The 25,242-nt window shown below is 41.1% G+C and overlaps 2 protein-coding genes across 6 annotated transcripts in view; one reads left to right on the top strand and one right to left on the bottom strand.

Annotated features, from left to right (window-relative positions):
- Positions 1-2,459: 2,459 nt before the first annotated feature.
- On the bottom strand, positions 2,460-4,048 carry LOC122980629 (nucleoporin alm1-like). The gene is made up of 3 exons (XM_044348836.1): positions 3,912-4,048; positions 2,508-3,310; positions 2,460-2,466 (listed from the first exon to the last, which is right to left on the bottom strand). The coding sequence occupies exons 1-3, from the start codon at positions 3,939-3,941 to the stop codon at positions 2,460-2,462; spliced, it is 840 nt and encodes a 279-aa protein (XP_044204771.1). The 5' UTR covers positions 3,942-4,048.
- A 10,967-nt stretch (positions 4,049-15,015) lies between these two features.
- kif21b (kinesin family member 21B) overlaps positions 15,016-25,242 on the top strand; it is a 66,062-nt gene continuing 55,835 nt past the window's right edge. For all 5 annotated transcript variants that reach the window (XM_044349018.1, XM_044349017.1, XM_044349015.1 and 2 more), the window contains exon 1: positions 15,016-15,429. In XM_044349018.1, the coding sequence (XP_044204953.1) occupies positions 15,389-15,429 (41 nt within the window). In that variant the 5' untranslated portion in view covers positions 15,016-15,388. The remainder of the gene's footprint in view (positions 15,430-25,242) is intronic.

Below are 25,242 nucleotides of genomic sequence, written 5' to 3'. Positions count from 1 at the left end.
TTCTCTGAGGAAAGAGCCTTGTAGTGACACAGATGGAGTCTCTAACAACCATTTCCAAATCCAGTGTTAAAGACCTAATCCAGGTCATGCTCTGTTTTGCATACATATACTCAATATGATTATAAAGAACAAAAGGTCAAGTCAGTTATTTCAAAACACAGAGAAATTTTCTCTTTCAAATTAGACTGACAAAAAGGCAAGTGGGGGTCAAGGTGTCACTCAGTGAGTGTTTGGTGGCATTGCCTGAGGTAGCACATGAAGTTTGGTGGCTATTGTGCAAAAACTGACTGAACAGTAAAGCTTTGGAAAAATCAAACCAGATGAAAACCCATGTAAATTAATGGGGAAAAAGACAGAAAAACCATTAAGAAGGGAGAACATATATGTATTTCCAAAAGCTGTATAAAAGCATACCTGTTGGTAAGAAAAAACACAAAAAACCCACTTCCCACTCAATTGGTGCCCCCTCCCTCTATTGGCCACTGCCTATGTGGCCTATGCCACGGGCCGGCCCTGAATTTATCCTACTAGCCTACTGGCAACTATTTTTGCACTGGAAAAAACTTTCCTGTCACATTTTTATTGATAGTATGATCAACCAGAACCATCTGCCCTCTGATTGGACAGATTAACTCTACGTTTGACCAGTCGGAATCAGCCGTAAAAACAGGGTCAAAATTGGTCTTCTTGTAGTCTTGTAAAACTTGTCATTTGTAGCTTGTAACTTCAGGTTGGCTTACAAAGATAGGAAATTTTGTTTCCGGCTCTCATGCCAAAAGAATAATTGCACTGTTCTGGAAAACGACTAGCAGACCAAAGAATACTTATGTAACAAAAAGAAAACAGAATTAGTTTGAAAAGGTTTGAGGACCATTTATTACTTCTGTGAAGTGTATGAACCCGATAGATGATGAAGAAGAGGAGGAATGAATGCTCCTTGATGTGAACCTTGAAGAATGCTTTGAGTGAGCTCTTGTGACAGTAATTCAATGCAATTAAGCAGATCAAGTAGAACCAAAACGCAAAGTTTATTGTCATGTAATTTTTTTCTAATATCAACTAGTTTTGCATAAAGAACCTTTCAATTCAATTCAATTCAATTCAATTCAATTCAATTTTATTGATATTTGACCAAATCATGAGAAAAGTTATCTCAGGGCACTTTTCACAGATCAGGTCTAGACCGTACTCTTTAATTTACAGAGACCCAACAATTCCCCCATGAGCAAGCACTTGGCGACAGCGGTAAGGAAAAACTCCCCTTTGAATGGAAGAAAACCTCAAGCAGAACCGGGCTCTACGTGGGCGGCCATCTGCCTTGACCGGTAGGGCCTCTCTTGTCACATTTATATTGACAGTATGATTAGTTTACCTGCAGCCTCACAGAAAGAAGACAACAGCTTCTTCTTTCTGTGAGGCTGCAGAGCTGAGTACTGGTCCCCTGAGTTGCCCTTGTAGAGGAGAGAGAGGGAGGGAGACAGAGGGTGGATGGATGGGTGGTTGGCATGATGAGATGGGGAGTCTGGATGGAGGGAAGATGGAGGAGGTGGTAAGTGGTAAAGAGTTGTGTGGAGGTTGGCATGGTTGGGGTGGTAGAGCTGAAGGGACGAGCAGTTGGGAGAGATTAGGTCTTTATTACTGGTCCACCATGTTGCCCTTGTAGAGGAGAGAGAAGGAGGGAGACAAAGGGTGGATGGATGGATGGATGGATGGAGATGGGGGATGAGATGATGAGATGGGGGGAGTCTGGATGGAGGAGGTGGTAAGGAGTTGGAGTTGGGTGGAGGTTAGCATGGTTTGGGGGCGTAGGGCTGAAGGGACGAGGAGGGGTTGGGGGAGATTAGGAAGAGAAAGAGGAAGTTGCCCCTCTCTCCTTTTCTTTCTTGTCTCTTTCCTTCTTTTCTTTCTTTTCTCTCTTTTCTTTGTCCTTCCTCTCCTTCTTCTCCTTCTTTTCCCTCTCCTCCTTCTCTTTCTTTTCGTTCTTCAATCTCTCTTTCTCCTTCCTCTCATGTTCCTTTTTCTCTTTCTTCTCCCGCTCCTCCTTCTCCTTCTGCTCCTTCTTGTCTTTCTTCTGCCTCTCCTCCTGCTCTTTCTTTTCATTCTTCAATCTCTCCCTCTCCTTCCTCTCATGTTCATTTTTCTCTCTCTTCTCTCTCTCCTCCTCCTCTTTCCTCTCCTTCTTCAGCCTCTTCTCTGTTTCTTTCTGAGCCTTCTTTTCCTCCTTCCTCATTTTTTTCTTCTCCTTATCACTTTTACTGGCCAGCTCCTGAAAAGACAGCGACAGCATATAATTCAGTATTTTGTGTGTCTAAAGGTTAAATCTAAAACAAAGTGAATCCAACAGGTTATTATTAAATCAAAATGATCAGCTGATGTGACGTACCTGAAGTTCAGCATTTTTTTGCATCAGGAGCTTGATGTCCTCCTCCATTTGTCTTGACTTCCGGCGACACTCATCTTCAATTTCTTGGTGCATTTTCTCGGAGCTGGTCTGCTTCACTGCGAACTGATGTTCTAGAGTGTCATATTTTGCTCTCCAATCCGTGTCATTCTTCCTTAGGGCCACCTCTTTCTGGCTTATTTTTACCATATTGTCAAAGAGAGCCTTCTTATTTTCCTTGATGGTTGCTATCAGATCACTCTTTTCGAGGGTGACCTGGCGCACTTTTCGCTCCAGGTCCTCCTGCACCGTTTTTAGGTCAGTGGCGGCCATCTCCTGACAAACAAACCTGCTCTCCCACTCTGCATGTAATTTGGCGATTGTCCGCTCAAATGAAGATTCCAGCTCTGCAGATTTCTTTTCGCAGGCCGCTGATATCTTGTTATGTTCCTCTTTCCAGAATTTAGTAACCTGGTCATATTCAGTTGTCCAATGTTTAATGACCTTGGTTATTTCCTGTCTCTGGAGGTGAAGTTTCTTTTTCATAGAGTGGACTTCCTCCTCCTTTTGTGTCATTATTAAGTCCATCTCCCTGCACCGATTGTCAAAGTGCTGTTGCCTCTCTTTCGCAGCATTCATCATGCCCTTGATGTCGTTTTTGGCCTGAAACAGAGTTTTGGCCAAATTCTCTTTTTCTTCAAGCAGCTCGTGATGCTTCTTCTCCCAGCTCATCTCTCTGCTGTCCATCTGCTCCTTCAGAGCAGTCATCTCCTCAGCCAGCTGCTGGTTTTCATTCTTGGAGTCCAGCAGGGCTCTTCGCAGAGCCTGCAGGACTTTGCTGGGAGTGCGCAGGCTCTCCCTCTCCATTCCAGCTGGGCTGTCATGGGCCGCACCATTTAGTCGGGCAGAGCCCTGGCGCTGTGTGAGTGTCTGAAAGACAGAAATGTACATGCAGGTAAAAATACTGTCCCATCCTAACTTTGGATACACACAAAAAGACAGAAGGTCTTTATACTTATTTATACAGTTGAATGTGAGAAATGATTTTACAGTTGTTCTTATTTGTTGCCACACAAACCTTGAATGATAATCATTATTCTCAAAACAGCATGTACATGCACTGCACAGTATATGTATATGGAGCATTTCTCATTGTTTTAAAGTCTTCATATTTTATTTGAAGCCTTAACAACTACAATTTTCATGCAACAAAATACGTTACTCACTCAAATACTAAATACATGTGTCTTCTTTAGTTTCAGTCTGTCAAACTACACTAAAATATAGTTTCTGTACTTCACTTAAATAAAGTCACTCAATGGTGACATTAAATATCACAGCACCCAACTACATATTAGAATATCACAATGTGGGTTGTTTATTGAAAATCCATCCCTCATCTAGAAAAATATTCACAATGATTTTTGTGCAAGCTTTAGACAGAAGATGAAGAAATCAGAAAAACTTGTCTGGCCCAAATAAGTAGATCAAAAAATTTGCCTAAAAGAATTTCCTGTCGAAAAATTCTTACCTCAGGTCTTGAGATGTTGCTATTCTCCATTTTCTCCGTAATTCCGATGGTGTAGCGGTGTTGGAGTTGTAGTATTGTCGTGTTCGTAGTGCTCGAACTGTAGATTCTGTCTAGTGGACGCTGTGGTTTCACTGAGAGATATGTCTCTGTGGGATTCCAGCTTGGAACTTACAGAGTTTAGTCCCTTGATAGGTAAGCAGTCTGCATGACATCATAAAGAGTTGCACATGTCAGAAAGGATCTTCGGAACATGATGTCATCATTACACTTCAGCAGGTTGACTTTTTTATTGAGACAAATACATACATCACTTTGCCAATGTGATATCAAACTTTAAGATTTCATCATACATAGTACAATAGACTGAATTCTTTCTATTTGAAAAAACACACAAAGCACAAAAAAACACAAACTGAAGACTACACTAATAGCCCAACATGATGTTTCGTATTACAATGGAGTATAAAAATAAAACAAAAAACACAACCGGATCAGCTCGACCTCATGTTTATCCACAAAGTGCTTCTCTGAGGAAAGAGGAAAAGCAAAACACAGATTGGTTGGATTTGTAGAATAAATGAAATTATAGAGAACTTTTTACGTTTCTTCTGAAAAGGTGTTTCATTACAAAATGTTATATAGCAACTGCTTTGAATATTTTAAGTGTAAATGATTTAAATTCATCAAATATTAAAAACATAGACAATTCAGATTTTCTGGGACTTCAAACTCAGACAGTTTTACAACATCTTACAAGAAGCGTGCATATGACTGTAAAGGACAAGTGTGTAGGATTAAGTGGCATCTAGCGGTGAGGTTGCAGATTGCAACCAACTGGATTCCCCCCATTTTTGAAATATGATGATTTTTAAAAAAAAAAATGGATAAAACAAATTTTATAAGACTTTATAATAAGGGTACAAAAGAATATCCTTACGTAATGCATGTCTCAATTATGCTGGATGTGTCATGAATTCCTCTTTTTCATCACATGAAGTCACTATGACTTTATGTGATTAGTTAAAACTCAATTACGGTGCCCTGAAAGGTGCAAAAGGTGTTTTTTGAAATGTTTTTTGCATCATAGGGCCTCTGTTCAGATAAGACCCTTTTTAGCCTACAGATGTATACTTGTTATATTTCAATTGCAAAAAATTAATCAAGTTCAATTTGCCATTGATAAGAAATAACAAAAACACTGTGTGCATACAGATCCAGACTCCAAGATTCCTTGAGGTAAATTAATGGATTTAACGTGGGATTCATCACAGCCTTCTTTGAATAAACTGAGCCTGTAGAGAAACTGTGAGGGTCTGAATAACTTACTTGTATGTACTACAGTCTAACACTAGATGGAGATACAGAGCTGCAGTTTAACTGTATCAACATATCACAGGTGTTCAAACCAGTTTCCAATGAATCACAGACAAATCCCAAGTTGTGTTGTGTAGTTATGTTTTCATGTTTTTGGTCACATGTCCTAAGATAAAGTAAGAAAAGTAAAGAGACAACTTGACCAGTAAAATGTAGTAAATCCAAAGGAAACTGACAGGATTTAAACCTGCTACCTACAAGTTGCAATATAAGGCTGTAAAAATACACAACTGCTAGTCAAAGTTTTGCATGAAAAATTATAACTTACGCAAGGAAAAGTACAGCATAAGTATCAAAAGTAAAAGTTGTTATTATGCAGGCAGTGTTGTATATTATACATATTATATAACTGTCGTTTTATGAATGCTGATGCATTCACGTTTAAGCAACATTTTAAGGTTGTAGCTGGTTCAGGTGGAGCTCATTTGAATTACTTCATATCCTGTTATATACCGGGTAGTTTAATCTACCACACAATACATTGTATTTATAAGCTGATGATTTGTATGTAAAGTTTAAATCTGCTAAGTAACTTAATGAAATGTAGAAATGTGTTAAAATGTTCAAATGCAATGTTACAGGAGGATGTTACATTTCCTTCATATATTAACATATTTTTATAAAATATGTTTATAATTCCCTCTGAAAAACCAGCAGTCATCTCACATCTGCTTATTTAAACAACACTCTGAAACAATCAGTCAAAATTTGATTAGATGACTAAAAAAATGTGTGTCAAATTTTCCCAACTTTCCCAAGAAAGAATAGCAATGAACAGTACCAGTCAAAGGTTTGGACACACCAACATATTCAGAGTTTTTTCTTTATTTAACTATTTTCTACATTGTAGAACAATACTGAAGGCTGTAAAACTATGAAATAACACATATGGGATTATGTAGTAAACAAACCAAAATATCTTTCATATTTTAGATTCCTCAAAGTAGCTACCTTTTGCTTTGATGACAGCTTCGCACACTCTTGGCAATATCTCTTTCAGCTTCATGAGGTCGTCACCTGGAATGGTTTTCCAACAGTCTTGAAGGAGTTCCCACATATGCTGAGCACCTGTTGGCTGCTTTTCCTTCACTCTGCAGTCCAACTCATCCCAGACCATCTCAGCTGGGTTAAGGTCAGGTGATTGTGGAGGCCAGGTCATCTGATTTAGCACTCCATCGCTCTACTTCTTGGTCAAATAGAGCCTGGAGGTGTGTTTTGGGTCATTGTCCCCATGATGGTCCCACAAAGCACAAACCAGATTGGATGGCGTGTTGCTGCAGAATATTGTGGCAGCCATGCTTGCTAAGTGGGCCATGAATTCTGAATAAGTTGCCCACAGAGTCACTAGCAAAACCCCCCCACACCATCACACCTCCTTCTCCATGCTTCATGGCGGGAAGCACACATGCAGAAACCATCCGTTCACCTTCTCTGCGTCTCACAAAGACACAATGGTTGGAAATCAAAAATCTAAAATCTGGACTCATCAGACCAAAGTACAGATTTTCACTGGTCTAATGTCCGTTTCCTTGTGTTTCTTGGTCCAAGCAATTCTCTTCTTATTGGTCCCCCTCAGTAGTGGTTTCTTTCTTTGTAGCACTTCAACCATGAAGGCCTGATTCATGCAGCCTCCTCTGAACAGTTGATGTTGAGATGTGTCTGCTATTTGAACTCTGAGAAGCACCGACATGGGCTCTAATCTGAGGTGCCGTCAATTGGACATTTCTGAGGCTGGTAACTCTAACAAACTTATCCTCAGCAGCAGAGGTAACTCTTGGTCTTCCTTTCTCATGAGAGCCAGTTCCATCACAGTGTTTGATGGTTTTTGCCACCACTCTTGAGGAAATTTACAAAATTCTTGAAATTTGACTGACCTTCATGTCTTAAAGTAATTATGGACTGTCGTTTTTCTTTACTTAGTTGATCAGTTCTTGCCATAATATGGATTACTCTAGTCGAATAGACCTATTTGCTGTATCCCAACACTACCTCAGCACAACACAACTGATGATCTCAAATGCATCAAGGAGGCAAGAAATTCCACCAATTAACTTTTGATAAGACACACCTGTTAATTGAAAACCATTCCAGGTGATGACCTCATGAAACTGGTTCAGATATTGTCAATAGTGTGCAAAGCTGTCATCAAGGCAAACAGTGGCTACTTTGAGGAATCTAAAACATGAAAGATATTTTGGTTTAACACTTTTTTGTTTACTACATGACTCCATATGTGTTATTTCATAGTTTTGATGTCTTCAGTATTGTTCTACAATGTCCAAAATAGTAAAAATAAAGAAAAACCCCTGAATGGTTACGTGTGTCCAAACTTTTGACTGGTACTGTATATCTTTTGGTTTTTCTGGACGCCTTTACTTACATTTTCAGAGATAGCTGAGGAAAGTGAAAAAGTGGTGCAGGTATGGTTTTGTTCAAATACTGCACACCCACATTTTCTTTCTAATAGGCCATTACATTTAAAAAAAACAACAACAAAACAACAAAACCTTTAGATCATGTTTTTCCCAAAGCAGTGTCAAAAATGCTGTAACATAACACATGCCATCATCACATGTTTCTCCATGCCTGTTCTGTGCTTTGTTGGCCCACATACTGCTTAGCTGTGACAACACATGAATGTATTGACTTAAAGAAGCCCTGTTGCATGCCAAATACTGACATATTTGACCTTTAGGTAGCCTTCAGATCCTAATCAGCCAATACTTCAATGCAATAAGCATGTGGTTGATTGAATGATGGGTTATTTGAGCCTGATTTGTGACCAGAGAATTGTTTTATTGTATAAATATATTCTCTCTCAGCTTAGTTTTAGTTAATAATTTTTTTACAGTTAATTTTTCAATGAAACAGGTTCATGTAATAGGTTGATATATAGATCTGCCGTGGTGTATGTGCATGTGTCTTTGTGTGTATGAGTGTGTCAATGCACTTAGCTTTATTAAGTGATACCGCCCCAGTGTGAGAGGGAGGCTGTTCATAATCAAGTTATTCGGGAGCAGCAATCCAATTTTCCGATACAGAATGGAGTGAGATTTCATGTGTGTGTGTGTGTGTGTGAGAGAGAGAGAGATGGAGAGAGTGTGAGTGTCTTAGTGGGATGTTTGCAGACGCAAGTGAGCTCGGGATTTCACACTTTTTTTGCGTGTCTGTGTTTTTATATACTTTGAGTGTTTTTTATAAGAATGCAAACATGTTAGTCACAGTACTCATAAGTGGATACAACAGCTATAATTGTCCATAACAGCAAAATGACAGAAAATCACAATTCCGGTCTTTAAAGAAAAAAAATATATATTAAAAACAAATCTTTGAACATAATACTAACAAAACTTTGTGTCCTAGTAAAAGTTTTCTATAGAGCTCTGGTGGTATGGCTCCAAGGGGATTTAGGGAGTCTGGTGATGCTCCTTATCTCCCATTTTGCCTAAGGTGGAAGCTGTGTGTATGTGTGTGTATGTGTGTGTGCGTATGTGTGTGCCATTAACCCTTTATACCCTCTATAGGCGCTCTGTGCTCTGAGACCCTCTGTGAGCACAAAGAAGCTTTTCTGCCATTTCAGCATCTCTTCCTGTCCCTTTATGCCTGCCTTCTTCAGAGGCTGTTTCCATAGAAACAAGGTGCAGGATGCCCATAGAGAGACCAGAGGGTAGGTGATGGGGTAAGATAAGTTGAGCACACGAATAGATTAGGTAAATTTACTAATTCATTGACTACTATAGTTAGTTAAATTAGCTTGTAATATTTAATGGATTCTCACAAGCAGAGCTGAATTCAGTTAGAATCTTATTTCATTTGATCTCAGGAATTATATTTTCTCTTGAATTCAAAAATCTGTGATATTTTTACCTATGTGCATTATTATAAACATTAGCACACACAAGTGCTATGGGTAACATGTATTGATCATTGAGGATATACTTTGTATGTGAACAGATCTGATAGCAACATTTTTAGTATCATTTATTTAATTTTCTAATGTTTAATTTTAATTTTTCATATCTAGAAAAGTCAAGATAACACAGTCTTGTTCCTGGATCTGTAGGGGGTCTCTACCTCCTCTCTTGTCAGCTGACACAGATGGTCTCTATTAGTCTTTTGTGCGTGTGTGTGTGTGTGTGTGTGTGTGTGTGTGTGTGTGTGTGTGCAGCATGCAGTGAGATTTGGGGCAGAGGATCAGAGAAAAACCACTCCTTGTTGACCTTCTCCTATCATCACACACACACACACACACACACACACACACACACACACACACACACACACACACACACCGGCCTCAAGTCCTGTGATGCAGCAGTAACTCAGTCAATGAGTGTCACTACCTCTCTGAAACACCCTGGGGCTACAGCAGCCACTATGAGCCACCCCCCAGCCTCCACCCAGTCACAGCCCGGCAGGAAGCATCAGAGCCTGGGCAGAGATGGAGCAAGTATGGGGTCAGCATGTAGCCTGAGGATAGAAGCTGAAATATAGGTCTTCTATACAGTGGATCATGGTCATGACTCATTGCTGATCGCTCACCACTGTTATATTCTTCGATGACTGGTGATCTGTGTGTGAATGCATATATGATCTACAACCAGGCTGTACAGGACTGAAGTACATTCATTCTTTAAATACAGTATTGATAAGCACAAAAGTGACATGAAGTGGTGGAAAACCTGGAAGCTACATCAATATATTATCAATATCAGACTACATATTATCATATCAAGATACAGTTTAAATGTTGCTTGTTTTCTGTAAATTTTACAATATTCTTAGCTGATTTGTTGTATCTGAATGAAAAGAGCAGTGAATTTTCACATAATGTTCTTAAAGATATACACAAATTGGCTTTCTTGCCAAGAGTTACATGAGAAAATTGTGTATAAAAACCTTAAGTGCAAAATTGACAATTTGCAGTTTTCCAGGGTTTACATGTGGAACTGTTTCTTCGCTGGGTGCAGCCAGTTTCTGGAGTCTCTGCTGGTTGCCTGGCAACCTCAGAGTGACGTCAAGACTCCAAGACTTAACGAATGAGATATCAAGAGTTAATTTGTGAATTTTGGAGGTGGATTGGATGGATTTTGTTATCTTTGGACTAGGGCTGGGTGATACGGACAAAATCAAATATCACAATATTTTAGACCAAATACCTCGATATCAATATTGCGACAATATTGTAGGGATGACTATTGGTACTTTCACAAAATATTGACACAATGAGATTTTTGATAAATAATCGGAAAATTACATCACTTAACTGTAATGCAGCCAAAACCAGGAAAAGACAACACTTATGTCATATCATGATATTAAGATATCCAAAATCTAAGACGATATCTAGCCTCATATCACAATATCAATATAGTATTGATATATTGACCGGCCCTAAGTTGAACAGAGCCAGGTTAACTTTTGCCCCCTGCTTCCAGTCTTTATGCTAAACTAAGCTAACAGGCTGAATATTTACTGTGCAGACATGAGTGTCATTGTTCTCTAATCAAGAAAACCAGACGGCTAAGTGTTGTTCCCAAAATGTCAAATTATACTTTTAAATGTTACGTGCATGCAACAATACCCAAACTATCATCACACTGTCAATATCGAGATAGGGAAACAAACACATTATATTTGTGAATTGCAATATAATTCAGTAATTTCACTACTTCCTCTATAAGCAGTGAAAGCTGAGCTCTATGGGGTGATGGGACAAGGCACTACAGGGGGTCCAGCACTGCCAAGAACTGGCAAGGACCTGCTCTGCTGTGCTGCTGCAGCTGACACACATAAATCTACAACACATAAGCAGCTCCTCTGTAACACACCATCAAACATCCCCGCACACTTCTTAAACTCAGCCACATATCCCCACTGTGAAGGAAATGGAGAGAGGCACAAAAATAAACGTGAAACAACTGCGTATAATTCAACTGACTGACTCGCCAGTCAGTGAGTAGTCAAAATGTGTGTTTTTTGCACAATCCTGGCCAATTCAAGCGGTTTTGTTACGGTAGAGAATGGGGGATTAGTTTATGGAGCTTCAAAGTCAAATATAGAAAACGCATGTGAGGGATTATAGACACATCAAAGAATAAGGATGGAGAATACATTAGGGTGCAGTTTCATCTTCCATCTCGCTCTCTCCGTCTCGCTTTCACTGAAAAAAGCAACATGATGCTTTGGTTGGAGCAGTGAAAGAGAACATTGGACTTCTCTGGCATTGAATGCATCTTAGCTTTTGCTTTATTCAATACACAAGGCTGATATATGAGGTTTATACAACATACTGAGTATATGGTAGCATGACGTATTGGGAATTGGGAGTGAATGATTTTAGTTATTAGATCTTATTTTAAAATGATGTATTCAACATTTGAAAACTAGAAAGCGATTGTGGCACGTTAAAGTTGTGAGTCATCTTCATGTTTTTAGGTCAGGATATAATCACACGCTGCAGAAATGAGAAAAGGAACCATCAAATAAGATCCATGAAGTGGATTTACGTGTATATGTGTGTATATTTGTCGCTGGAGGAGGCAAAGAGTCAAATCCAAGCTGGAGAATGAATTGCTGACTTCATTGTGACTGACAGAACCTGAAGGCATCTGGAGTGATTGCATTTGAATGCCTCTTATGTAATTAGGGTGCTGTTATTTTGACGATGTGTAGCCCTAAATATAGGGATTATGCTGCAGTTTGGCAATTACAATATTAAAATATCTTCAGGGTTTTAAAACCCACACAGTACGGTTACGAAACGTGCTTTTCACATTGTAAAGTGCTGAGGAGGTGGCTGGTGGCCGGCTCCCAGCAGATCTAGGAGGATTGTAGCTTTATCCACATAACTGGATGTTAATCTTGTGTGGAATCCAGCACTGCTTCCGATGGGGAACGTAGCCCGTGCAGCACTAACATCGCCACCTGGTCCTTGGGACGCCAACACACGCACACACACAGTCATAAGCTTCTCAGTGCATGGAGCTTATAGTTCCTGCAACCATTCATGGAGTGTGTTTCATAACATAAAAGTGATTGTTGTTTGTGACTGTGCAGGGACTTTATTTTGCATGCAGATAGAGAACTGATTGTCATTCACCAGTATGATAGAGCTGGGTTATCTATTATATAAATAAACAGGAAAGCCATTTCCAGTAGATAAAGATGTACGTTGCTGCAGTTGTGAAAGAGTTAAGTGAATTGCGTATGTGTATTGGGAAATGAGTTGCTGCAGTTCAGACACGACATGTCATTGGTAAACTGGCTCTGATCTGTTCACTTCAGAGGTTGAGTCACTGATGATGAAGTTGAAGTTTCCTCCAATACTTCAAGTGTAGATCTGAATCCTGTCAGCACAAAAAACACTGCCAACCTCAGTGGACAGCTGTAGTGTCACTGGCCATGTGGTTAAGTCACTTTGCACTGATCATATAAAGTACAGTAACCTTATTGTATTACCATGTTAGAGGAAATTTAATTGAGAAGAGAAACAGATAAAATTTTGTGGCATAAGCCCACAACAAATTGAAAAGACCAAAGTATGGATGGAAAAATAGAGAAGACATTGTAAAACAACACTTTGACCCTACTCAAGAGAAAGGACTTTAATTTCCCCTTTTAAAGAATTGTGACTCAGCAGGAGAGGGAAGTGAGCAGAGTGTAACTTCCCATCCAGACCAGAACAAATTAACACCATCTTCAGCTTGAACATAATGACCCTCGCATGAGTGCAAACCTTTGACCTCAAGGTGTTTAAAGTGGTGGCCCCTCCTTTCCGTCATGGGAACAGTCCCTCTCTCTGTTTATAGCAGTTTAACGGACCTCAGATGTCGCCGCTGGCAGTCAGCGTGTTGCAGGTTTGTGGTCTCGACTGTCGGTGGTGGGTGTGCGGCTGGGCGGGGCCGCACAGGCCTGTTGAGCCCTCTGATTGGTCCGTGAAGCTCAATGAGGGCGGGCTTAATTCAGCAGTTGGCCATAGTGCCTGTCAATCGAATGCAGTTATGGTGCTTTCAAGGACTCCTCGTATTATTGTACTATCACAGAACGTGCAGGGAAGTTAAAAAAACAAAAAAACAGCACTTTACTCCATAGTATATTTGATCGTTGTGCATAGGTGGAATGTAATTAAGTACCTTTACTCAATTACTGTACTCAAGTACAGTTTCAGTACTTAAGTATTTCAGTTTTATGATGCTACTTCTACTCCACTACATTTCAGAGGCAAAAATTATGTTATTTTTTAACTCCACTACATTCATTTGTCAGATGTAGTTACTTGTTTCCTTACAGATTGAAGGATGGGTTCACATTTTTTTTTTATCCCCCCCCCCCCCCAAATGCACATACAATGTAAGTGATGAGGGACAGCTGACCAGCTGCAACATTAAAATGTTGTTAATATACTCCACCAGCTAAGATGGGAACTTCTGCTGCATAATGAGTACTTTTACTATTGATACTTTGGGGACATTTTGTTGATAATACTTAAGTACTTTCACTTAACTCGAACACAGGAATTTTAGGAGTTTGTCATATCGTAAGTATTGCTACTTTTAAAATACATTTACTTAATTAAATTACTTAATAAATAAACGTAGTAAAGGATAGGGATGTGCAGAGAGCCCAGTATTTGTATCTGTATTTGTTGAGGCAGCAAAATTTGTATTTGTATTAGAATAAAAGTCGAAAGAGGCTTAAAAATCCTGTTTTTGTTTTTATTATGCTTTTAAGTTTAGAAAACTAAAGTGTCAACAATAAGTGTTCATGAATAAACAACCTAGCAGGTGGATGTGTCTCCCCTCGTTGAGACCTGCTGATAGATGTAACAACAGAGCAGAGGAGAAAGACTGAGATAGTGATGTAACCAACCTACGCACTGGTATTTGACATGGGTTTTTTTTCTTCCCGAAAACAAATAATTTTTAAAATATTTGTATGAAACAAATATTCGTAAAAAAAACCCATTATTTGTGCTTTGCCGAATAACATATTTGTATTTGGGCACACCCCTAATAAAGGATCTGATTACTTTCCCCCCACTGCCTTTGTTTGCCCATATGCGCACATCACTTAATTCATATTTGCATAATATAACTCAGCATTTGAGCGAGCATTGCCTCTAGGGCTGCAACTAACGATTATTTTCATTATCGGTTAAACTATTATTTTCTCGATTAATCGATTAGTTGTTTGATCAGAAAATGTCAGAAACTGGTGAAAAATGTCGATCAATCTTTTCCCAAAGCTCAACATGCAACCTCAAATGTCTGGTTTTGTCTCAATCAACAGTCCATAACCCAAATATATTTAGTTTAAAATCACAGAAGACTAAAGAAAATAGGAAATATACATATTTAAGAAGCTGGAACAGGAGAATTTTTGTATTTTCTTAAAAAATGACTCAAAACGACTAATTTTCTGTCGATTGACTAATCGATTCATCAACTTATGGTTGTAGCTGTAATTGCATCCAGTGGGCTATATGTATCCATGGTGATGGGTTTATGGTTTAGTTGAGGAGTAGTAAATAATGATTTGTTCACATTTTTCCCTTTTAATATCTTTTTTCTGCTGGAAATTATCCTCTGTAACGCCTCGTGGCGAAGTGATAGCTGCTGGGAGGTATTTCGTAGAGGGCCATAGCCTACTACACGAGCGCTCCAACGGTGAATTTAATATTTCCGACAGTCCCTGAAGTCAGCATTTACCCCCTCCAGTTCACTGTCTCAGCGCGCTTTCAGCTTGATCGCGTCTCTCTCAGAGAAGCGGTGTGTCTGTTGAGGAGCGCTCATACGCTTCGCTCATACGCACTTTAAACAGGATGTAGCGACTAAGACAGACCACAGAAAGAAAAAAAAGGAGCGGGTTAAACTCTGCGATATGACAAACACCAGTGAGCCAGAAATGATCGCCACAACGGAGGAGAAGAAGACAGAAGGAGTCCCGATGAGGCAGCTCACCGCCGGCAGGTCTTGACGGCTGCTCCCGCTGACCTGAGACACAAGCACCGCCGCGCTGCTCCTTCATGCCGCAGCAGCGCTCGGTTTACACACACTGAGAACCAGACATAGCCCAAATACTGGTGAAGCTTGAAAGCGATAATGGCGAGCCAGGGTGACTGCTGTGTGAAGGTTGCGTTAAGGTAAGCCTCCGACGTCTGTCTTCTGGAAATGTGCCGACCTTAGCAGACAACATTGTGTCTGTGCCTCCAGTTAAAAGCATCCTACACACCTATAGCCTTATTTTACTATTAACACTCCTCAGCATCTCCCCTTGTTTAAGGATAACGCTGGTGATAGAGCTACTGTACAGTGCAAGAGTATTACACCTTGTTTTGTAATACATGGGTGGTGCTCTGCACAGTATTGATAAGGCAAAACATGTATGAGTGCTACGCTATATCCATATGACTGTTTTCATGTTGGGAGGCACAAGCTCTCCACAGCATTAAGCCCTTTTTTGTGTGAAGCAGCGGTTTTGCATTCAGGGTTTAACATTGGGTGAAGTGACAAGGACAGCTGCAGCCAGGTGCAGGGAGGAGAATGGGCGTTCCTCTCCAAGCCAATTTCTGTATTATTATTCTCACAGGCAAGCACCTGCAGTCTCACTCTATCCTTACACTGTCTATAGTGAACACCTTATATGTGTGCGTCTGAGTTAGCTCCATCACCATGTTTTAAAAGCAGAAAATTGTGGTGTGTGTGTGTTTTTTCTCCCACCCCCCCCTTGCCTCTGCAAATGAGCACAAAGAGATGCTCTCCTTCAGAGCTGTGTCATTGCCTTTGTTGGAGGTCCACCCAAAAGCTCGGGCAGCACATTGGCTTTTGAATTCATATCAGGAGATACTGTCGTTTGTGTGTGTGTGCGTGTGTGTGTGTGTATGCGTGTGCAAAGGTTAAATGCAGATGCAGAGGGATCATATAAATGTGCATGTGCGGGCACGTGCTGGGTGGCAGCCTCCGAAATTGACTAGAGTGTGGTTGGGGCTGCTTCATGCTCATTTGACAGTGTGTGAGGCTGAGTCGGTGGTCTGACTGGCCCACTTTCTGTCCTTCTCACAGCCTTTGTACATCAGCTATTGAATCCTGGTTGCTCTACATGATCCAGCTGTTGTCCTTGAGTATTGCAGGAAAGAATAAAACTTGGTACATATCCCATTCCTAATGTATAGGGACCAGAGTAACAGTGATATCTAACTATTCTTCATTCTGATGGGGCCTTGATTGAATTCTTTGGAGGACCCCTGTTTGGGATCCATTGATTGAAGTTAGTGGGGGTTTAGGATGGGGGGTGGGCACAGTAGAGCAAGCCTTTTAAGATGGCCCCATTTCCCTCAGGGGAGGTTTCAGAGTCACTTGTCAATCAGCCGCTGAGTGAATCTTTTTTGTGCTTGCTCACAGCGACAGTAACAGGAAGTAGGGTAGGTGGTGTTGACAAAAAAGAAAAAAAAAAAAAAAAAAAGAAAGGTGAAGAGAGAAGCCGCAGAGACAGCTGGTGGCTGCTGCTCAACTGATGTTATTGATTAAAGTCTGGAGAGCAAATCAGAGCCTTGTTGTCAGAGTGTGAGCGAATGAGAGAAGGTGACAGACACCACTACAGGGTGTGTTTAGTTGTCTGCATCTTTTTTTTTGTGATGCAGCACTGACAGAATCATCAGTGTGTATTTTCGTTGCTATAATCCACTGAACTTGCAGTTCACGCCTGGCAAAGGAGGAACAAATCAACACGTGTCACACAAGTCAGCAGTAACCTACAGTATTAGTACGAATTACACATTGTAATTAAACGTCTGCGTCTGTGTAATTAGACCACTACACTGGTGGGCGAGCTGGCGCTGCTCCTTTTCATCATGTGTGATCGGCGTGTGTATTTACATACCCTGTAAGTGGCGGCAAAAAAGTGTCTGTGCGTTTGACAGGAAATGGGGAGCACGCAAATAAACATGTGGAGAAGGATAACTTCCTGCCGTGCAGCGACAGTTTTCTCAATGACCGCCGAGCGTCCTTTTCTTTTTCCCTGAAAGTCAGCCACTGATAAGAGAGGACAGTGTTTAATTGCTCCCATGTTGTCCTGCCCTGGGGCAGGCTCCGTAAAGCTTACATTTCTGTGTTTGTGTGTGTATGTGGAGGGCAATGAGGTTGTAGAGAGGGCCAACCACACACACACACACACACACACACACACACACACACACACACACACACACACACACACACACACAGTCTGAGTCGCCAGCATCCATTTCCTGAATGTCTGCACTGCCTCCCCTAAACAATGTCCATCTAACCAGTGACATGACCTACAATCCTGCATTCAGACCTGACCGCCTGAAGAATGGATGTGAATACACACACACACACACACACACACACACTAAAGTCAATGGTTCTGCATTGCAGTCAAGTCAAACATGACGAGATGCATGTAATGTAACTCCCTACTAAGTGGCCCGTCGTTACATCGCTCCCGGCTCGGCTGCTGCATCTTTATACAGCTGCCTTCACTTACGGGATAAGCTTAGTCTGATGCAAACGAGCCAATAAGAACGAGAAAACTCCTTCAGTCACACCCACACTCACACACACAGATATGAGTGCAGTTTCACTTCACTTGTGCCTCCCCATGTCGTTGATCTTATGTTGAGTGCTGCATTTTCCCCGGTTTGAAAGCTTTATGTCGGGGCAGGGTCTGAGCGTGCATGTGCTACTATAGATGTCAATATTTCAGCTTTTGTGTGTCTGCATGTACGTCAGGTGTAACTTCACACAAGAGTTATGAGCAGTGTGTAAATTTTCATTTGCATATTGATCTTTGTCCCTTGCTCTTTCCTCTCTCTCTCTCTCTCTCTCTCTCTCTCTCTCTCTCTCTCTCTTGCTGCAGCCCTGCCGCTTACTCATTTCAGACAGGCGAGCGACTCTTGTCTTCCACCAAAGTGCTAAGTCAGCCTCCATAGCTGTGTATAAATAGACACAAAGACAAATCTGTTTAGTGCTGTTGTGGTCTTTGACCTTGTGACTGCCGGTAGATGTTCTCACCTTAGCAGTCCTTTCCTCAAGGCTCTCCTCTCTTTCTAATTTGAGCTCTGTTGCCAAAACAAATGACCCGAGGAATCAGCAAGGAGTCCTGTGTGTTTCATGCATTTGTGGTTCGAAATGATGACAGTGAGGAGATTGAATTTTTAAAAAAAAACTGCAAATAGAGCACAAAATATTCAGTGTTCTCTTAGAGCCCACAGGGGGGATGACCGGGGTATTTTAGACAGTTATGACGCAGAGCATTTTGGCTTAAGGGCTCAGCTGAGGAAAAAGATTTGTTTTTGTCTCTTTGGTACTCTGCTAACATGTTGATCGACCGATTCAAATTGCTATTATATCATGTCCATTTGATTTGTTCCCTTATGAAATGTTGGTTCGATCAAACACTGTCCTGCATAGTTTTTCATAACTCCATAAATGTGCTGCAGACTTTTGCCACCCCCATTACCAAAACACAGGCTTCAAAACAAAACAGGAGTAGCGGAATACAACTGCGGAAGGGGCGCCTCACAGCTGATACACAAAGGCTTTAAATGGGACTTTAAAAAGGTGGTGTTTTGTTGTTGGACGTATGTCCTGTGTAGGCTACCAGTCTCGTCTGTTTCCTGTGTATGTTAATAGTTTTGCCACACAGGCTCTGTCTGGGTTACACACCTCCCCAGGGGGTTGCCTTTTAAAATGGCTGGACTCTAGTGGGAAATTGTGTTTTTTGTGTGTGAGACTAGTTGATCTGCCGACAGAATGTGCTGTACTGGTCACAGGGTAGTGCTGCAATGTAATCTCCTCATGAGAGCATTCTTACACTTGGTCTCAACATTCACCCCTCCGAGTCCGACCAGCTCGCTGCAGATTCACAGTCACAGGCCAGAAAAAGTGAAAGCAGTTTTGCTTTGTTTATGGGAGTTGCCAGCTTGCAGCCTAAGTTCTTTCTAATCAGTGATTTGGCCTTAACCGAGGGAAGAGGAGCAGGAAATGTAACAGAGTACATGCCCATGTTGGCCGTCCGCAGCTGTGCATCACTTCCTCTTCATGCCGCCCTGATGGTCACATGGTTTCTTTTTTGTTGTTGCCCTTCAAATGCATTAGACCTAACAGTTATATGTAAATGTCTTTTGTGGCAAGAGTTGCTGTCTGTCTAGCACTGCTTGTGTGCATGTACATGTATGTGCATGTGTCACTGCATTTTAGAGGACAGAAACCTCTGAAATGAGACCTGAAAGTTGGTGGTAACATCCTGGATACACTGCAGATGTTTGCTTAAAGAAAGTGATTCTGGGTGTTTTGTACATCACCTGGTTTATAACAGTTGGTCTGTTGCATAATCAGGCTCCATAGGCTCAGAGGCTTTGCAAGCAGATTGTGGCCAACGGACCGGGCCTGCAGGACAAATAAGTCAGTGAGGTTGCCATTGCTACACTCCTTAATCCTGGTTTCCAAACAATAACACGACTCCTCTTAATGACACACTTGATGACAGGCATTAATAATAGAGGCATCTGATTATGTTTCTGAGATGGGAGCAGTGCTTGTGTGCCGAGTGTTTAGGTCCTGACACAACAAACATATGTATTTAGTCTTATAGATTAGAAATATCTGGGGTGTGGCATGTTAAAATGAGTTGTGTAACTGTTTTGTTGATGAACTTCTCTCTGCGAAGTGCATCAGCACTCCCAAATGGTGTGCTGCTGTTGCAGAATGACTTCCTGCAAAGGCTGCCGCTGGACTATCCGCACTTCCTGTACACTTCCTGCTTCATGAGCTGCCGAGGAGGCTGCTGACATGTTCAGTTACAACTGAATGCTCAGTGAAAGTCTGGAAATGAAAGATAATAGATCAGTAGACCACGTTTTAATAAACCTTCCAGGAATTAGTGTATGTGGTGAGTGAGAACAACAGCTGTAAAACATGTTCTGCTCTTCCGAAGACAACTGTCTGCAATGACTAAAAGGACTATTGTTTCCGTTATTTACAAAAAATGGAAAATACAAATTGACGGTGATGATGTCTCATCTCAAACTTCCCTCTAAATGTTCAACTCATCCTTTTATTTTCTCTTGCTCAAACCTGTCTTCACTGTAGAGCAAAAATAAAGCCTGAAACTGTGACCAAAACCTGGAATGTGACCAACTTTCTCTCTCCCCCCTACTCCTCTCACCTCCCACACACACACACACACACACACAAACACACACACACACACACAAACACACACAAACACACACACACGCACACAGATCTGTATTTATTTGAATTCAGTCAGGAATGAAAGGCGCTTCAGTCTGAACATTTTCTTTTTTCTGTTATCAGGGTCTCATCATATGTCAGCTGGGACCTTCTAAACAGTCCCAACTATAATCCGTCATACTGTCTGAACACAAGAAAAGCTTTTTAGGAACTGTGTGGTTAGTACAAGTGATGAATTAGCATTACGTTAAATACATTTCTTTTCAAACCCTCTGTGGTCTTCATATTTCAATAAACACTACAACCAGTTTGTGTGTGTGTGTGTGTTGATATTGTTGTGGTCACTAGAAATCAAGGGATCTGTGTGTGCGTGTGTGTGTGTGTGTGTGTATGTGTGTGTGGGAGGGGGTGAGGCGTAGAAGAGGCCCTTTAAACAGAGCACCTCTCGGGTGAGCGTAGACAGAGGACACAGTGTGAATGAGTCTGATGTCACTGCAGGTCTTTGTGCTCTGTGCTGAGTTTGCACACACACACACACACACACACACACACACAGATATAAAGACACACTGAGCAAGGGAAGAGAATTGGAGGGTAAATGTGGATGAAGACCATGCACGCCATATTTTTAGAGAGTACGGTAGAGAGGAACAGTGTGGCTGCAAAAAAAAAATTCTGGTCTCCATCTTCTGAAAAGAGAAACGCCTTCTCTGCGATTTAAAACAACAAAAACGAAGAAAAAGACAAGAGGAGGGTGGAGGACAGAGGGGTGAAGCAGAGGGGGGGCAGAGGAGGAAAAAGGAGCAAGTGTCTCTTCTGTTGTCAAAAGGGCTACTGTAGCGTGCAAATATGAGCTTGTAGCCAAACATGCAATGTGTGTGTGTGTGTGCGCGTCTGGCCATCGTGTGTATGAATAATTTGGGCACAGCTGCACGTGTTTGCCATATTCCCGCCGAGGGAGGAGGAGGCAGAGAGATGGAGGCCCTCAGGTGTTGTGTCTAGACATTAAATAGTTTATTCACTTCTCTGTTTTAATGTTGAAAATTCTCTTAAACACTCTAATATTATCATCTTCTGCTTTTTTTAATGGTGAACTAGAAATACAACCTCACTTGCCAGTGTTCCCCTGTGGTATGAGTGTAAAGTTCATGAATTCTGCTTCTTCCTCTTCTGTTTTATTAATCACGTGATGTTTTTTGTGCTTCTTTTTAAAAACATGCACGCATCTTTCCTCAGCCTCTGAAGCATTGCACACTGAGCAGGTCAGCAGTTCTGCGGAGGAGCTTTACTGTGCTCTTTCTTTCTCTGTGTCCGTCTGAAATTGATTTAGTCACGTTGGCAATGTTTTTCATTTCAGTGAATTTTTATTTTTTGCCTCTTGTGCCATTCCTGAACAGACAAATTGAATTCAGCTCTGTGCGGAAGTGTAAATATTATAGACCAGACAAAAGATGTCTCATCTATAGTATCTCTGAATTTGTGCCAGATTGTGTACTATGTGTTGATGTGCATGCTTCAGTGGAGCTGCTGTCAGTGTCTGCTGCGCAGATATAAAGGGGTGGGGTGTGTTTGTGTGTGTGTGTGTGTGTGTGTGTGTGTGTGTGTGTGTGTGTGTGTGTGTGTGTTGACCAGCTGGTCCATAATCACCTTCAGTGTTAAGTAGCTTAATCACTGCAGGAGTTTGTGTCTGAGTTTGTTTTGTGTTGTTGTGCATGAATGGAGAGAGACGACAGCAGGGCGAGACTTTAAAAATGTTGAATTCAGCACTAATTAACTAACTGATGAACTGAAATATACAAGCGATGGTATTGGTCATTATACAGGATGTTTTATACATTTTGTCATACAGGGCTGTTGGCGTTAGCTAGAGTTTGGCAAGTAGGTTTGATAACTTTTTGAAAAATATCAAACGGATATATAAAATCTTAAGATTTTCTTGTTTTAGAGTGGTAAAAAAAAAGTCTGATGTTGGACACTAGCAAGACTGTTGACCAACCAGCTAAGCTGCATATTTGGCTAACCCACGCACTACGTGGCAAAGACGCTAATAAAACATAGCATTTGCTAATTAACATCACACACTATTAAGAGAAGAAGTGTATTCAGTAGGCATAAAAGCACAGTTACTGTAGTAAGTCCAAAATTCACTTTCCTTTTAGCTCTGTTTTGCTCTCCACTAACTTCTAAGGGAAATATCTATTTCTTTAGCTGCTAAATGCTATGTTCACTAGCGAGTCGCTAACTTTGTCTATCTGCTGTTTGGTGCTTGGCAGGTCGTGTGAAAGGAGTTTATGAGAGACGAGAAACTTGGTGAACACACAGCCTCATGTATTCTTGGGAGACAAGCTTGCGGTAAAACATAGCCCAACACTCTCTCTGGGAGGAAAGGCCAAATTAGCCAAATTTAGCTGTGGCTCATTATCTTGTCTGGCCCGCTGTTCACTTCATGAGACTAATAATCGTCATTCCAAGGTCATGTATGTATCACTTAACCCCCTGGACAGGCATTTAAGGAGAATACACGTGTACCTGACAGAAAAGCTAGGACTTTAGCCCCTGGCTAAGTTCATATACCTACAGACAGACAGACATGGCGCTTGGCTACATTAGCACTCACTCATGCTAAATGTTGTCTGACAGACTAGGAGGCTGGGCTGGTGGTAATGCTAACCAGCCCTCCAGGGAGGCAGACAGACAAGCAGAGTCATGGCAGCAGTCTGCAGCTCTGCAGCGTATGTGTGAAAGAAAAAGGTGAACACAGCTGAATATTTTGGCCACTGTGTGTGTATATGTCTCTTTGTTTGACTTTGCAATCTTTATATTCTTGAAATATTTCCAACACGAACATACAAATATTCTGTGATTTTTAGTGTTTTGTCTGGTTTTGCATGTGTTGAGGTTGGTGTTGGTTCCAGGCCTCCTTATCTAAACTATCAGAGGCAAGGGGTGCAGTGCAAAACATCACACATAATATCACATGTTAAAAACATTTCACATGTGTTAAATGGGCATATTTAGAAATGTGATCTATCACATGCAAAACAGCATTGAAAATGTGAGAAAAACATGATACAGGCATAAAAAATGAATTTCATGTGTTTTTTTTGTAAGAATACTAAAAAGTATCAATACTATGAAAGAAAAATGATAAGCATAACCACATTTTGGCTCTTTGTGTGTGTTCAAGACCCTTTTCTTTGTTGCAATTCTGCTTTTAATCTTTGAGCTTATTCCTTTGATGAAGTCCATCATTCACTGACAATCAGGATCAGTTGAGTGAGGCTCTAATACTGGTTAGATTATTATATTTGCATGGCAGTCCATGAACTAAAACTAAACACAGTCATGGTGCTAAGAAGCACTTTGAATAAAAGCATCCAGCATCCATCAAGACAACAAATGTTATCTTAACGGCCAGTGCTTCCTCTTTCAGACCCTTGAAGTTAATTGGAATCAAGCAGAAATTGGCTAGCACCTCGCTGACCTTGACAAGGCCGTCTGTCATGAAAATGTAGGAAAGGAAGCTAATTTAATTCTTTCTTTCTTGTGCCTCCACCTCCCCCCCATGGAGCAGCAGACAGAACAGATGAGGGGTGGGTGGGGGGTTGGGGAGGGGAAATGAGAAGGAAATGGGGTGGGGATTGACCCAGAATCAGCTCCGATGATGCGGACTGATGTGCCCTTGTAACAATGAGAGATGATCATCTGAAATTGAGTGATAGTTACTAGCCTTTGACAGTGGTGAGAAGTTAATGGCACATTTTTTGCATTGCTTGATGATCAATGAGCTGAAATGAGAATAGATTATATAATTCATTTTTTGTTTTACAGTTACTGATATTATTAATATTAGTTTTTTATAAGTATTCCGGTAAATTGGAGATCCTTTTTACTCCAAAGACCTTTAAGTATCAGGAGTGTTATGTTGTATGAGGCACACTCAGACATGAGATGATGATTTTAGATGCAATCTAAAATGATTTCTGCAGTCTAGGCCATCCACTGTTGACCACTTTGTGTTTTATTCTAGTATCATGCTGCTTAGCTTTCTACATAACCATGTCCCACTTTACTTGGTCTTATCAGCATAAAACAGGGATATTTGAAGCCCTTAACTGTCTCACAGATCTCACCCCGAACTCTTTGCTTGTCTCTCATTTTATCTTTGATGTGTTGGGTTTGTTGTCATGGGACATGGGAATGTCTATTCATTCTTTCAATTACAAGGACAATAGACAAAAAGAGAGCAATGGGGTCACAGTGGTGTATTGAGACAGGTTTTAAACTTCGCTCAGTCTGTGTCTTTCGAAAATAAATTCCTGATGGAGACGGTGAGCGATTGTAGCTCAGTTAGTTGATGTTTCTTGAAAAGTCGACCTAGCCCTTTTCCCGACAATGTAGGACATTTCTGCCCTTGAAGTCTGGCTCGGTTAAGAAAATGCCCATGTTAACATCGATGAACCAGTTCGCTCATTTGTGCTCCAGCGTGTGACACTGCATGCTAACACAACCAGTCAAACCAATGAGCACAGAGTATGTGAGCCCTGCTATCCCTTATCGCCAGTTACCAATCGCCAACAGTGCCCGGGGCTACGGGGCCGCCAGTGTGTGGGGTTAGTTCGATAGATAAGGTTAATACGAAGGCTATGAACTGTGGCTCGCGTGTACTGTATGTCTATGTGTGGTGGTGGATGAACTGCTAGTGAACCATCAGATGAATGTGTAAAAAATGGTTT

This window comes from Thunnus albacares, chromosome 4 (assembly GCF_914725855.1).
Source record: "Thunnus albacares chromosome 4, fThuAlb1.1, whole genome shotgun sequence".
Taxonomy (NCBI): Eukaryota; Metazoa; Chordata; class Actinopteri; order Scombriformes; family Scombridae; genus Thunnus; species Thunnus albacares.
Note: the sequence above shows the minus strand (reverse complement) of the source record. Positions and strands in the feature narration are given on the sequence as shown.